At 41.3% G+C, this 15,886-nt stretch overlaps 1 protein-coding gene across 1 annotated transcript in view; it reads left to right on the forward strand.

Moving 5' to 3' along the window:
- Positions 1–15,886, forward strand: part of mapk1 (mitogen-activated protein kinase 1) — a 40,746-nt gene that overhangs the window by 16,247 nt on the left and 8,613 nt on the right. Inside the window, exons 2-7 of the mRNA XM_082555084.1 lie at positions 10,454–10,636; positions 11,671–11,860; positions 12,150–12,266; positions 12,554–12,668; positions 13,616–13,747; positions 14,759–14,868. Of these exons, the coding sequence (XP_082411210.1) occupies positions 10,454–10,636; positions 11,671–11,860; positions 12,150–12,266; positions 12,554–12,668; positions 13,616–13,747; positions 14,759–14,868 (847 nt within the window). The remainder of the gene's footprint in view (positions 1–10,453; positions 10,637–11,670; positions 11,861–12,149; positions 12,267–12,553; positions 12,669–13,615; positions 13,748–14,758; positions 14,869–15,886) is intronic.

Consider the following 15,886-nt stretch of genomic DNA (forward strand, 5'->3'; position numbering starts at 1 on the left):
CATTCACTCCCACATTCACACACTGGTGGAGGCAGCTACGGTTGTAGCCAGGCTGCCATATCGCGCCATCGGCCCCTCTGGCCAACACCAGTAGGCGGTAGGGTAGATCTATCATATGACACTATATTGTCCAATATCATATGGCATTATATTATATTATAATATGTTATATTATATCCCCTTTCACATTAGAGCCACAACAGGACCCACAAGAACATGGGAACAAGTAAAAGTGGAATACAGGAGTATTCTACAGAATGGTAATATTTATCTCTTAGATTGCTTTGCGTCTCTTGGCAAGGTAATACTGGCCTGTAATACTCTGTTAGTTTGTTCATAACAGCAACCAAGAAAAGGGCAGAGGAAAAAAAGACAGGTGGTGGTCCTGCACCCCCTCGTCAACAAGTTGGTTAAGTAAATAATACCCTCACGGGAAAATCGATATCTCTCTATGAGCACACTGTCGCGCTGAGCTAAAGGATCCTGTCTGTCCCGCAATATACGCTGGATTCTGAGGACTCTCCTTATCAATCTTGCACCTTCCGCAATGGGCTGCTCGCGTATACGGACAGGACATGGCTGCGACAGGCTTCCCAAATCCACCTTCGCTTTTATAGCCGTGGTCTCTCATCTTGATTACACGAAGTAATTTACAATTACTACTCTGAAATATGAATTACATCTGTAATAATCACATACATGAAATAGAATGTTAATAGTTCATTTCCCTTTTTTAGGAAATGACCTGTATGTATCTGTGTGACATCAATAAAAGGATCAAGTGCTGCATTATCTTTAGTTACATTGATAATATTTATTTATGGTGAAACAGTGGAAAAATATCGCTGTTGCTTTCGTATAAATGAAGCGGACATACCTGCGTGGCCGCGATCTAATCCTGTTTACATAAAGTAAACCTGCTCCCGAGCAGGTTTACGCTTACGGCTCTGTTGCTATGACAGCAAGTCCCGGATGAGCTTCGGGGAACCGACTGATCCAGGATCACGCGAAATCGTCAACAATCTAATCCGGCTAACCTACTTAGCGAGGTACGAAGAACGGGCCCCAGAACTGCATTACTGCAGCAGAAGACACATCGTCCACATTCAGAAGCACATCTCTGTATAATGACTGGTCTTATGAATTAAACAGGCAAATGTTCAGCATTCAAACTACAGGTGAAGAATAGTCAAACCAGATGTTTCCCCCCTTATGTCGATATCAGCTAGTCAAGTACACACCTACACAGCATATTAACAAACCGTGAAAAAAGCCACACAAAAAATGAATGATTGCTGGTAATGGTTTCTATACATTAGTATTTACGAAGGGTATGTTGTGACTTACCTTCAAAATTACAGCGGTCCCTCGCTATAACGCGGTTCACCTTTCACCTCGCTGTTTCAGATTTTTTAGTGCAAGTTTGCATGCTTTTTTTACGTCACATTGTGTCCTGCGTCCTGATCGCTGCAGACGATCTCCTCCGTGACGCCTCTCCTGTACAGTACAGAATCGCTGCATTGATTGTTAACAGTGTGACTCTGAAGTGCAGTACAGTATGTCCACGATGTCCCCCAAACGTTTTGCATCGTCAAAAATAAATTTGGCTACTTGATTTCACCTCTCGCTGGTTATTTTTAGAACATAACACCCGCGATAAACGAGGGACAGCTGAGAAATATAACATTTGAATCCCTTTTCTCTTTTGCTCTGAGGCGCGGGGGAAAAATATCGACAAGTCAATGAACATCATTTACAGATATATTGGGTAAATGCCCAAGACATCTATAGAAATGTAAATCGCCACTTGATTCATTTGCTTAACTTGTTTTGGACCGTAAACCAGGCGCGAATAGGACACCGGAAACAAAGCTCCCCACAGGAGTTTCCGCACCGGAAGTAGCATATGCTAACGTGCACATAGTCAATTGCAGTATTTGTCGGACTAAGGTGCTCGTAAATCTGGGAGTAATCTGGGTCCTAAACTCCGTCATCTGCAGGTCCCAAAGTCAAACGAACACTGCAGCATCACTGAGAGTAAAAATCTGTCTAAATTCTTTCATCTTTAATAAAAATCAGCATTGCTGCTTTACCAGGTGTAACTATGAAGTTTAACTTCCAGGCATCCATGAAAACAGAATTTATTACTTTTAACGGAGGTAGAAGTTAGCAGGAAGTTAGCTCGCTAGTTTCGCTAGTTACCTCAGCATGATATAGCATGTTCTGACTGAGAGATTTCTGAAAAAATTCAAATGTACAGCTCTGCTATCACTTCCAACATAAATGAAGACAGGAAACTAAACAGCAGTGATGTTTGTAAAGTTACTGAAGTTGGGCTAGCTGGTATATAATGATGTGCTACGTGATCGCTAGCGACACAGCTATGTTAGCATAACATAAACAGTGAAGCTGGAGGATGAACGCTAACACTTTTCCACTCGATAAAAGTTAACGTGAAGGTTCCTGATGGTTAGAGACAAATACAGTCGCATGGCAGGATGCTGTAAACGGACCAAACTTCAGTCAGAAGAACAACTGAGATAATCCATCCACAATACGAGGTTAGTGATTAATATACTGCAACAACATGGGAATAGAGCAGCTGTGATAGAATACAGCATTAATGAATCAATGGTACAGAAGTGGAGGAAGCAAGAAGAATGAGTTTAATAAAGTTTGATTCATCTGACTGCTTTGTTTCGCTTAATGTGCCTTATAATCCCATGCACCTTTATTGTCCAAAAAATACGTACCGTATTTTCACAACCATAAGGCGCACTTAAAAGTCTTAGATTTTCTTCAAAAAGTGCGGCGCGCCCTATAGCGCAGTGCGCCCTTTGTGTTGTAAGGAGGACGTAGTAGAGAACACCATGAGAACGCTAAAGGGTGAAGTGTGTGCGTTGACTTTATTGCACATACCTGTATAAAAGAACAGGTATGTGCGTTATGCAGGACATCGTTGTTTTAACAACCCTGAAAATGGCAAAGAGACACGCTTACGAAGCACAGTTTAAACTGAAGGCCATCAGCTACGCGGAGGAACATGGAAATCGAGCAGCGGCGAGAGAATTTAAGGTTAATGAATCGATGGTTCGCAAGTAGAGGAAGCTGGAAAACAAGCTCCGACAGGTCAAGAAGACGCAGCTGAGTTTCCGCGGACATAAGGCGATCATCGAGCAAAGAACGAGCGGGAGAAGCATTTCGACGGTCACCATTCAGCTAAAAGCAGTTTCACTTTCACTTTTTATGAAACGGTGCCATTTTTCCATCCGGACCAGGACTACGGTAGCGCAGCAACTTCCAGCGGATTATAAGGAAAAGCTGGCCATCTTCCGCTCCTACTGCAGCAAACACATCGGCGACAAACGCATCCAGCGATGGATGACCGATGGAGACCACAGTTTCACCAAGAGTGGAAGGCAGCGCCGGGCGAGTTACGCCACAATTTGCCAATGGATTGTAGCTGCTTGGGCTAACATGGCTGCTGGCACTGTTGTTCGAGCTTTCGCAAAAGCCGGCATCGTTTCCGAGGAGCCGCACGGCACGGAAAGTGACTCTGACAGTGAAGAAAGTGAACCTGGCTTGTTTGATGGAGATTTAGCGCAGCTGTTCAATTCAGACACAGAGGATGAGGACTTCGATGGGTTTGATTGATGATAAAAATGTGAGTACCAAACTTTGTTTTGCTCCTGCTTTATTTTTAAATACGCACACTTGTATGCTTGTGTGTTGTTGATGATGACGATTACTGGTAATAAAAATGTGAGTGAGGTACCGAACTCAGGTTTGCTCCCGCTTTATTTTTAAATACGCATACGGTACTTGTATGCGCCCTATGATCCAGTGCGCCTTATGTGTGTGTTAAATACAGTAATGGCACACATAACTGAGACTGCGCCTTTTAGCACAGTGCGTCTTATGGTCGTGAAAATACGGTATTTGACTTTTTTATTTTGCACACTGCAGTTTAATGTTGCAAAGCTCCTCTTTTTAACTTCAGTGGATATTATACATGGTTATGCTCTGGATATGCCAGCCCATTTCTACTGGAAATGCCTTTTGGTTAAACTTTCAGTAAGGAATTTGCATTTGCACTGTTAAATTTTTATATAGCTTCAATGCACATAAAAAAACAGCTGCTTGTTTAAGTAAAAATAAATGGATGGGGGGGGGGGGGGGTTGCACTAGTAAAGTTGTGGAGTTGCATTTTGTCTCGCATCAATTATATAGTCAGTTATATCGTTATCGCAAATTTTCAAATGTATATCGTGATAAATATTTTTGGCCATATCGCCCTGCTCTAGTCACATATGACGTTTAATGCTTTTTGATGGATGGATGTAGGTCAGTGAAATGGTCAAAAAAATTACAATAGTAAAATAAACTAAGTTAAACTATTGCTCATCAAAACAGGATAGCTAAAAAAAAATGAGGGCTTTAAACCAGGTTTGATCTGCAGAGTAATAGCTTTCAGTTCAAAGGTCACAGGTGCCTGAGAGCAGCCCGAGTCCACCCTCCAGTGATAAGGCCGTGCAGCTCAAAACTGCCTTAGCAGGCAGAGATAACTGCATTAAAACTACTTGGTGAACTCTGTACTTTGTACTTCCTCAAAGTTCCTTCTGCATGCCAGATAAAGGGACAAGGAACTGCAGGGCTTGGCTCAGTAAATATGGTGAAATACAGTATGAACCAATACTTTTTGTTTGTCATAAATTCCTATAGCATGGAACAGCATTTCAAAAGCTGAAACCAAAAAGTATTAGGCCTTTTTTGCCTTAGAAGAAGTTTTATCTTATGTCAGTGCGATCATTTAATAAATACTTTACAGTAATATGAACCACAAAAGCACCAAATTCTCTTTTTTGCAGCTGCAGCCTGAGAATAATAAAACAAAAGAAAATTGTGCACATCAGTTCAGGAACAGCAAGGTTGCTCATCTCAGGGCTTCATAACCAACGATTGATATCTGCATTCATCTTTATACCATCCTGGTCTTTTGCAAAACAGGAAATGGTCACATGATCATGAGCACAACATTGTGCCTGATGTATTTCACTAGAAGGTATATTTCTGCATCAGAAAATGCAGAAACGTTTCACCATGCCAACTAAGACACTGAGCTTTTTAAAAGAAGTTGCAACCAATGTTGTTTAGAGTTGGCTAAACCGTGATCCTTTTCTAGACCTGATCCAGTGATTTATGATGCCTCACCCCATAAACCTAATTGATGTGTGAAAATATGTGTAGTCTGATTGTCACCCTTAACCCCTCCCACCTCCAAATGTGGACTTTTCGTCTTTTAAAAGCAGAAAATATTCATTTCACATGCATGCACATGTGAATCAGAGCATAAGAGTCCAGACAGATGAAAATCCTGTCCAAAAATACAAATCAGTAGATTAGAGGTGGTATTTCAGACTGTTGTCTGTGTGTTACTCAAAGCTAACAGGAGGTTTTACTCAAGAAAAGTCCAAATGGAGATTTGTTTCACAGCTTTTTTGCACTAAAGGTTTGTCATCCAGAAATATTGCCATTAAATACTGGCTTCATCAGAAAGTGACCTCCAGCACTTACTGGGCCAGTGTGAAATGACAGGAATGAGAATATTAACACCTCATAGTCTGAAGCCGTGGTTCTCAGCTGGAAATAAGTGAAATGCCCATTTCAGGTCAGGGAGGAGTTGCTGCCTCAAGTGGAGGAGTTCAGGTATCTCAGAGTCCTGTTCACGAACGAGGGGAGAGTGGTGCTGTACCGGTCTGTTGTGGTAAAGCGAGAGCAGAGTATTGATTTACTGATGAGTCTACGTCTACGTTCCTCCAAACACCTCAACAAGTTCTGGGTAGTGACTGAAAGAATGAAGTTGCTGGGAATGAGCTTTCCTCTTCCGGTGGCTCCTCACCGGAAGAGGAAAGAGAGGGAGAGAGGGTGAGGAGCTGCGCATCGAAAGGAGCCAGTTGAGATTGAGTTGACAGTTGACTAGAGTGCATCCTGGAGATACCCTAGGTGAGGTGTATTGGGCATATCCGGTGTGGAGGAGACCCAGGGCAGACTCAAGAGCTGCTGGAGAGAATACGTTTCCGGCTGGCTTGGGAAGGCCTTGGTTGTCTCTCTGGAACAGCTGGAGGAGGTGGCTGGGGTGGGAAGTCTGCACTGCTTAGACTGCTGCCCTTGTGACCCATACTGGATAAGCAGCAGATGCATAGATGGATTTATGCTGTGAAATAAAGTGAAAGCATCAAAGTCTTCCAAAATATACATTTTGTTATACCATCCAGTACTGCTGCAGACCTGCTGTTCTAAATGGTTCCAAAGTTAGGGACATATTCACAAACTAGGAGGAGGCTGTTGTACCATTGACTGTTTAAAAACAGTACGAGGATATGATGTCTGTGCCAAACTGCCTCTGCCCTGGATCGGATTGCAGCTTTGATGAATAACTACTGTCGTTGCCTGCTTCTCTGTACATGAGGGCATCTGCTGGTGTAGAACAGTTACATGGAGAACTATTTACTTACCTCCCACACACACACACACACACACACACACACTCCTCTCACACAAGTGGAAAGGAAGGTCACTCATATTTCCCTCACAGAAGGCTGGCACACTTGTGTTTACATTGCAGTCCTTACACCCCCATCACTATAGCAACTCATTTTCTTATTTTGTCTGACTACGTGGGTGTTTTTCAGTCATTTCTGTTGTGTGTAATGTGCCGAAATAAAACAATGCTTGTGTAGATGTAAACGATGAAGCTGAGGAAGATGATAAAAGCTGCAAATTCTCTCAGTTTGTCATCCCGAGGTGCAGCTGCGTTGTGCAGTTTTGCTTTTCTGGTTGTACCAAATGGGGTGAGATGAGCTGGCAGCAGTGATTTGCATTTCCTGGCAGTACTAGGTCAGCTGGACTTGGTTTGGATGTGTCATCTGAAGATGTTTGATCATTTCGCACACCCAACACCAGGCTGTAAATTAATCGTTCTCCATGACGTATGTAGGCGGGCTCAACTTCTGTCATTATTATTCAGTTTAAAAAAAAAAAAAAAAAACTAGAACATACAAAAAAACAAAGTGCTTTTATAGTCAAAATTGCAGTCATTCATGCAGACTAATAATTGGAAAAGATTAATTGAAGTCGACTCCTGCATATCTTCTTATTTATTTTAGTAAAGTGTGTTTGCTTTTGTTTTGGGTTTTTTGGTAAGGCTGTGAGATTTAGGTTGAGACCACAGCGTGGGTCTCACACAGCCATTAAGAGTGAAAAAAGCCAGATATTCAGCAGTGGACATGTCTGTACCTGGGGTAGTGTGGAGGAGGTGTTTCAGCACAGGCAGGGCTGGATATTTGAGTGGATGAACACTGAGCCTGTTGGGTGCGAGCATAATCACCCACATTTTTCCACATAATCACTAAAGATACTTTTTCTAAATTAAAAATGTTTCCAAAATAAGTTACAGCTGTGAGCAGAAACTGAAGAGGAAAGTACTCTTGATGTCCAACATTTATATATTGTGTTAAAAAGCTGATTCTAGGATGTAAAATAAAGTCAATGAAAGCACTAAATTTGTTGGATCATTTTATGATGAATGGAATTGTGATGGCAGTGAAGTTTAGATTTTGTTTTCTAAAAGGCTTAATGTGTCCCACATTCAAAACATCACATCTGCTTTCTGCTTTGGAAATTATGGTCTCTGCACAGTTGCACAAGAGAAAATAAGACAAAGTGGGCAGACTAAACAAAAATCCAGCCAACATGTTTTTACTAGTTAGTACAAATAAGTGGTGTCATTCTTGGAAGTAAAAACCCTGCAGAGAAAAGTGCTGATACACAAACCCTCTTCATGCCAAAGGGTGTGCTAGTGTTTATTTTTCCCTTTCAACATCTAATCTCACACACACGGTGTTCATGTGCTGTGGTCCTGTCTTTGTTTATGGCCGCTGGAGTTGCATGGTACATAAAAATATTCCAGCACCTTTGGTCAGGGCGTCTGTCAGTGTCTGTAGGCAATGATTAGGATTGGGTTTTCTGCTTAGCCACATGCGAAGTATGACAATGAAGTGTCGTAGACTAATTTTGGAGTAAGAGTTTTGAAAAGGCTTGCAAATGTTTTTTCCAATATAGTAACTGATAAGCGTATTTATTATTTTTCCCTGAGCCTGGATCTGCTGGAGGTTTCTTCCTGTTAAAAGGGAGTTTTTCCTTCCCACTGTCACTAAAGTGCTGCTCATAGGGGGTCATATGATTGTTGGGTTTTTCTCTGTATGTGTTATTGTAGGGTCTACCTTACAATGTAAAGCACCTTGAGGCGACTCTTGTTGTGATTTGGCGCTGTGTAAATAAAATTGATTTGAATTATTTTATTATTATCTATATTTTAATCGTACATGTTTGTGTAATGAGCCTTTACCTTAGTGAGGGATCTCTCTGCTAAGGTTGACCTCTGCTGTGAAGAATGTGTGATATGAAAGTAGCTAGCTAAGCTTTGCATGTTAACTCCCTGCTCCTTCTCTAAATCTAGCTTTAACTTTAGATCCTCCATACCCGGTATGCAAGACGGCTTCCTAATTTCCTGAAAATGTTTTGTCTTTATCACATTCCAGATATGGTTTGGTTGAAAGCACTTAAACCGGTTGGGTTTCTATTAGTGGTGCAACGGATCACAAATCTCATGGATCGGATCACGGTTTTAAGTCACAGATCGGATCAATTTTCAGATCAGCAAAAAAAGGAAAAAAGAGAGAATTTTAACATTTACTTATTAACTTATTTAAGTAATTTTTGCCTATTAAAACCTTCAACTCAAGACTCATTCCATGGAACTGTATAAAAACAAATTAAGGTGCAGTACAGGGCTTTGTATCTACCACTCCGCTGTGATATAATGAGCGGTCACGGTCACGTAGCTTTCCGTTGACCTGCAGCTCCACCCATTTTTAGTTGGGCAACAGAAGATGCCTGGGACAGTTCAGCCATAACTTTAATCTTTTCCTGCTCATACATGCCTGGAACGATCTTGTCACTAAAGTGGACGCGCAACGGGATATCATAGCGTGGCTCAAGCACGTTCATCATTGTTTAAACCCCTTGTTTTGCACAGGAGAGTACAGCCTCATGTCTGCAGCTAAACACCCCAGTAGCTTCTGTAATAGCTTTAAGCGGTCGAACTGGGCAGCAAAGGGCTACTTAAATACCTCAAACTCCTCTGCTCCTCCACTTGGACCACTAGCGCTGACCATAGCTATCGCTTGACAGACTGACCACACTCATACTTTTTTTCCTTCTTTTTCGAATCTTCGGATCACGTGTGTGCCGAACCGTGGAGTGGGATCGGTTTGGATTATGGATCAACCGTGATCCGCTGCACCACTAGTTTCTATATTGCTGTAGTAGTTCTCGTGTAAAAGCTAATGTGCTACACTTATCTTTCCATTTTAGTGTGTGCTTACTGTTTTACAATACTTTTAATTCAAACCTAGCATTTCCTGCCGATTTGACTTAACATGAAAAACTTTTCGCTTGCAAACCACAGGAAGGAAGTGGCATTTGTCACAGAGGTTTGAGCGGGTTTGATTCACACAGCAATGTTTCTTTATTTTTTATCTGCCATTTTCATTTGTAAATAATAGTTAATGTAACGGTTAAAGGTTTTTTGGTCAGTTGTTTTTAAAAATTGTATGGTACCTTTTTCATAAATCCTTATTTGGGATTATACGTGACTTTTTGGTGAATGAACATGTGGTCTTTTTGTGGAATAGGTTTTATTGTTGTCTTCTAAAGATAGTTATTAGAAGTTAATATAAGCTACAGTATCGTGCTGGTATGTGACATGTGTGGTTCTTCAGGCTGCACTTGTTGAACTTGCTTGGCCCAGTAAGCACAGAAGCTTAGAGCTGGATATGGAAGAAATTGATTATATCAAGTGTTATTTTGTGCGATATTGGTTATAGCTTTAATATTGATTACATTGACTACAGTCTGCACAGTCTCCACCAAACATTGACTTAAGGCAATTAAAGGGGGAAAAAACCTTGATTCCAGGTGTGGAAGAGAGGGAGAGTCCTGAGCAGTTCATCTTAGTGAGGTGTGCTCCATCAGCTCAGTGACCCTTGGTCTGTATTTCTTTGATTGATTCTCATATTTACCATCCCAACTTGAAAACATGGTTTTCAACATTTGGATAATGGCTGTGCTCAGTTTTGGGCACAGCTGGGCATTCACAGAGGAGAGAGTGTGACTCACTTTCACCACAAAGGCCATGTTCTTAGCTGTGTTAGCACCATCACCACAGCGAGAAAGTCTTGGTCACCTGCGGCCTTTCTGTCCTAATAAGTGGTTCTGAATCGTAATTATAAATTAATGCAGTTATTGCACATATCTGGCATTTGAGTTTTATGGATTTAAAAGGTTTGCATTTTTGTCTTATTTTGGGGTTTTTGTTTTTTTTTAAATACAGCTCTGCCTACGACCGGGAGAACAAGATACGCGTGGCCATCAAGAAGATCAGCCCCTTTGAGCACCAGACCTACTGCCAGCGAACCCTGAGAGAGATCAAAATCCTTCTGCGCTTCAAGCACGAGAACATTATCGGAATCAACGACATTATCCGTGCACCGACCATCGAGCAGATGAAGGATGTGTATCCTCACTGAAGCATGTTTGAGTGTAAAGCGTCTCATTCTTGTGTTTGATGGTTTTCTTTAGCTGCTGGTCAGATTGGTATTACCACCAAACGTTTGTGGTCAAGAGGTTTTTATTTGTCTTCCATTACATAATAGCCACCTGTCGCCATACAGTTGGCAGAGATGCTTTTCGCTGTAGCCAAATGGTAGCAGACTATCAAGCCTGCAGGCACTGTGTATAGTTTTACACTGCGTCTGTGACTGAAGCCTGCAGCTGCTCAGCCTGGCAACACAAGCATGTGCCCAAGAACAAATACTAAATTGCACTGGCTTTCTTTCACCAAGAGTCGTCAGGGAGGTGGAGTCCACCTGGACCAGTTTCAGTACATATTGGCCTCAAGAGCACCAATCAGAATCCTCATGCTTAGGGACTTTGAAACTTGACTAAAAGTCCTAAAAGACCCAACAATTGATCAGATAGTTTTGTATTTTTGCAGCTGTGCATCCGCCTTTGCTCTTATCAAGTCTTCCTTTAACAAAAAAAACAAAGAAACGTAAAACAGTGAATAGTTTTACTGAACTTAAATGTCAGTGAGCTTTCAGCATGATGAATACATTTATCAAAATTTACCATACTGACTAATAATGGCCTCGTAAGTGAGTCATGACTATTGACTGTCTGTAAATGATGTATGTAGTCACTCTGACGCCACACGTTAGATTGTGAAACTCTGTTTTGAATCCTCAAGTGTTTTGGCTACGTGTGTGTGTGTGTGTGTGTGTGTGTGAGTGAGTGAGTGAGTGAGTGAGTGAGCATCTTTGTGGGGGCCAAAAATTGTAAGTTTACTCTACTTGTGGGGACCAAAATGTCGTTTTAGTGTCAGGGTCACGATTAGGTTAGGGTTAGGCATCCATTTTTGATGGTTAGGGTAAGCGGCCAGGGAAAGCATTATGTCAATGAGATGTCCCTGCAAGGATATAAATACACACGTGTGTGTGAGTGATTTTTTTCAGTATAAAAGCCGACTTTCCTTAACCTGGAACCGTGCAGATATATTGTCCAGGATCTAATGGAAACAGATCTGTACAAGCTCCTGAAGACTCAACACCTGAGCAATGACCACATCTGCTACTTCCTCTACCAGATCCTGCGAGGGCTCAAGTATATCCACTCTGCCAACGTACTACACCGTGACCTGAAGCCTTCCAACCTTCTGCTCAATACCACCTGTGATCTCAAGGTAGCGTCTCAAGCAGATGCTGGCTTCATTTAAATGCTTGTTTTCAGGCACTTACCCTTAAGGCCCCATTCAGATATTTTTCTTGTCACGGGAAAGACCTCCTCGTATGGTGGTTTAACTAACACCAGACATATTTTCATCATGATTTCATGATTAAATAACTTAATGTTGTCATAAATCCTCACCAATACAAATCTGCTGTGGAGACTCTCAACGTTTTACAGCCTATAATTTTTATGTTGTGTCCTCTAATGTGACAATTTCTTGTGCCTTTCTCATTTTTTTGTAGATCTGTGACTTTGGTTTGGCTCGTGTGGCTGATCCCGACCACGATCACACTGGTTTCCTCACAGAGTACGTTGCCACTCGTTGGTACCGAGCTCCTGAGATCATGCTCAACTCAAAGGCGAGTAGAGTAACAGTGGAGTATGTTTAGTGTTTTTAGGTTTTCCCAACTTAAAAAATACTTTGTGCCCTCCATTGAAACGTGTTGATTGGAAAACGACGACCCTGTTAGTGATAATATCTTTAAACTTTGTATTTCTATTTCAAGTCTTAAACTTTAATTTCTAAATACTAGTTGGAATAATTTAAAATGACTTGCAGCACTTGATAGGCACATGGTATATTAATGCTGTGTATAACTAAGTTAGTTACTGTAATCATGATTATGTCTGTTCTACTTGATTTCAGGGCTACACCAAGTCCATAGACATCTGGTCAGTGGGTTGCATCCTGGCTGAGATGCTGTCCAACAGGCCAATCTTTCCGGGGAAGCATTACTTGGATCAGCTTAACCATATTTTGGGTAAAAATAAACTTTGCATGCAGTAAACATGTAGAACTTTCCATTTTTTAAAAATTCAAATGAGTTGTGTTGATGTGTAAGTCCACAGAGGCTGACATTTAGCCCATAGGCCACAAAATTAAAGCCTCCTGCAAAATGAATCTGCCAGAACGGATCAGAGATGTTAGGGTTAGGTTATGGGTCTATAAGTCAAACACACATCTAGATGAATCCCATGATCCCCACAAACCGCACACACCTGAGTCACTTCTATTGCTCCATTGTTCAGCTCAGGTGGTGGCTGGGGTTCAGCTGGGGCTCTGTGGCTGTGTAGTGCATTGCTTTGTGGGTCTATCATAGCAAGCATTGAGGTTTTCTCCAGTTTGAGCAACAGTGGCCATGTAATCAGTAAACGTCTGCACCGGTTACTGGTTATTCCAGTTATTCCCTCTTGGATTCCTTTTGCTTGGTACTCGCTGCCTCATACTGGGAACCTGTTTTGTTTTGGAGATGGTCTGACCAAGCCGAGTCCTCCATGATGAACTTTGTTTTTCCTGATAATGAATTTGTTTGGTCTGTATTTGTTTGGTAGTACAGTGTATCATTATGGTGTGACTCAGCTGCGTTATTTAGTCTGTAAGAAAAACTTTGATACCTTTAGACTTCACACTCAGTCGCAACAGCTTCCTGGTGCCAGTCCATAGATACCGTAGACACTAATATGTCCTTATCAAGTCGGACTTTTTTGTCTCTTGGTGCTAGACCACATGTTGCTTCTCCCATCTGTCCGTTCGTTGTGCGGTCTGAATGTTTTTGTCCGTTTTTGAGAATTTTTCCTTTCAGTATAAACTTTTAGCGGAGGCTCTGCAAATTGTTACATATCATATCATTTATCATTTTACATATCATTTATTTATCATAAAAGAACAAAATCTGATTGTCTTTATGATTTTCTATTTGTCCTCCAGGAATTCTGGGTTCTCCCTCACAGGAGGATCTCAACTGCATCATCAACATTAAAGCCAGGAACTATCTCTTGTCACTGCCTTTGCGCTGCAAAGTGCCGTGGAACCGTCTCTTTCCCAACGCTGATCCAAAAGGTAAGAGGTGGAATCTCACCATAACCGCAGTATTTGGTCATCAGGGGATTAGTAAATGTTAAACATTTCCTGAGAGAATTTCGTTTTATAGAGCGGGGAGAAAAATGATTGCCTACACCTGGCTCACCTCATACACATCACATTACATTCATGTTGTGTCTACTTCTTTGATGACCTGTGCCCTGGCACAACACACAGCAGTCACAGTAGTCACAACATCTGGACTTTGGGGCTCAAACACACTCACTACACTCTAATGATGTTTTTGCAGGTTCAGTTGGTTTTTCTGTGCATGATGGTTTTCTGTCTCCTTCACTGCTGAAATTAAATCAAATCATTCATAAGAACAGTGCTAATAAAGGCAGAGTGCCATTTCAACATAGTGAGAAAAGCTTTAGTAAAATCTTTGGTAATCACAATGTGAGTCCACCAACAGGCAGCCTGAAGCCAAATTCAGAGAGAAGCTGATGATAATATTTACACAGTGTAAATTTGAGTTTACTTAAGAAAAACGTCCTCAGAAGCTGTAAAATTCACAGAGAGAAGCTGAATGATGGATTTGGTCAAACTCAAGAACTGTGGCCAAACCTTTACTCAGAGCACAAAAGCAGTGCAGGTGGATGACGCGATATTGCTCTTAAATCCTTTTCTGTTTACAACACTTCACAATGAGTCACCACATATTCACCGTATCACCATGACATCTTCCAAACTGATATCATGCAGTGACACAGGCTAACACAGATGTTTATTAGAGCCATTCTGCAAATTCAGTAAGCTGAACCCCTCATTGTCACACAGTATTAAGGTTGGATGAAGGTTGGATGAAGAGATGCATCAAATTCGTGTTCAGTAAAGAGCTGATCAGAGGTGGACTGACAGACTTTGGTGTCAAAGGATGGTTTAAAACAATGATAACATGTTGGATGTAGACTAGGACCTCTAGTGGACAGACAAGGATATTGTTGTTGTTTCAGAGTCACCTACAGTAAGTCCATCTTTGTGTTACAGCTCTGGACCTGCTGGACAAGATGTTGACCTTTAACCCTCACAAGAGGATCGAGGTGGAGGAGGCACTGGCACACCCCTACCTGGAACAATACTACGACCCCACAGATGAGGTGGGTCAGGCATCTTGTGCTATATGGATCACCTGGGTTCAAAAAAACAGCACAACTTTTGTTATTTTACAAGATGATTGAAGAGCAGATTTCCAGCTTTAATTCAAGGAGTTCAGCAGAAGTATTGAACTGTTTTAGCAGGTGCTGTATTCCATATGCAGTTTTTTATATATATATAAATACTGAGTCCTCCATTTTCAGAGGCTCATGTTCAGTTCAGGCCTGATCCTCAACATGAGGTTCAAAGATAACGATGGGAGTGAAGACCGTCAGAGGGTGAATGTACGCTTAAAAGTGTAAGAAAAAATATTATGGCATGAATTGTGCTTGTAGTTAGAAATTGTTTTTAGGTGTTCAAATAAAGTAGAAAAGCATCTTACAAGAACCAGTCGCCGCTAAAACGAATGAATGCACTCGTCAGCAGATGCATCTGAAATACCACAGCAAGCAACTGAAGTGGATGACTGCCAAATTATTTTCATGGTTAATAAAAACAGTTTCAGAGAATTTTGTCACTCTTGAGTAGGTAAACATATCAAAGTCTGCAATCACGAGCCACCAAATGCAACCTTGTACACTCAGGACCAGGAAGGCCAGATTAGACTGGCAGCAAACGTCTAAAAGAGCCTTCAAATATTCTTTGGAAAGATGAAATCAAGAGAAAATTGAGGAGGAGAGAAACGGCTCATTAACCCAAAGCACACCACATCCTCTGTCAAACATGGTGCAGGAATGTAATGAAACGGGCCACACAAGATTTCCATTAAATATTAAACACAGTTTTTATGTTTAAAATTGTTAGTTTGTTCAATTAATTTTGAGGCTAAGAAAATGGAAATACAAATGTCTGTAATTGCAAAACAGTTGATGCAAATTTCCATTGAGCTGCTTGAATTAAAGCTCAAACGTGCACTTCAGTCATAACTTTGATCTCAAAGTGATGGTAGTGGCGTTGTCCAAAAAGCTGCCTGCATGTTTCTCTGATCTAAAAATGTTCTTAATTTCTTTTGTGGTTGTT

Source organism: Aulonocara stuartgranti (genome assembly GCF_965226115.1).
Source record: "Aulonocara stuartgranti genome assembly, chromosome: 12".
In the NCBI taxonomy this organism is placed as follows: domain Eukaryota; kingdom Metazoa; phylum Chordata; class Actinopteri; order Cichliformes; family Cichlidae; genus Aulonocara; species Aulonocara stuartgranti.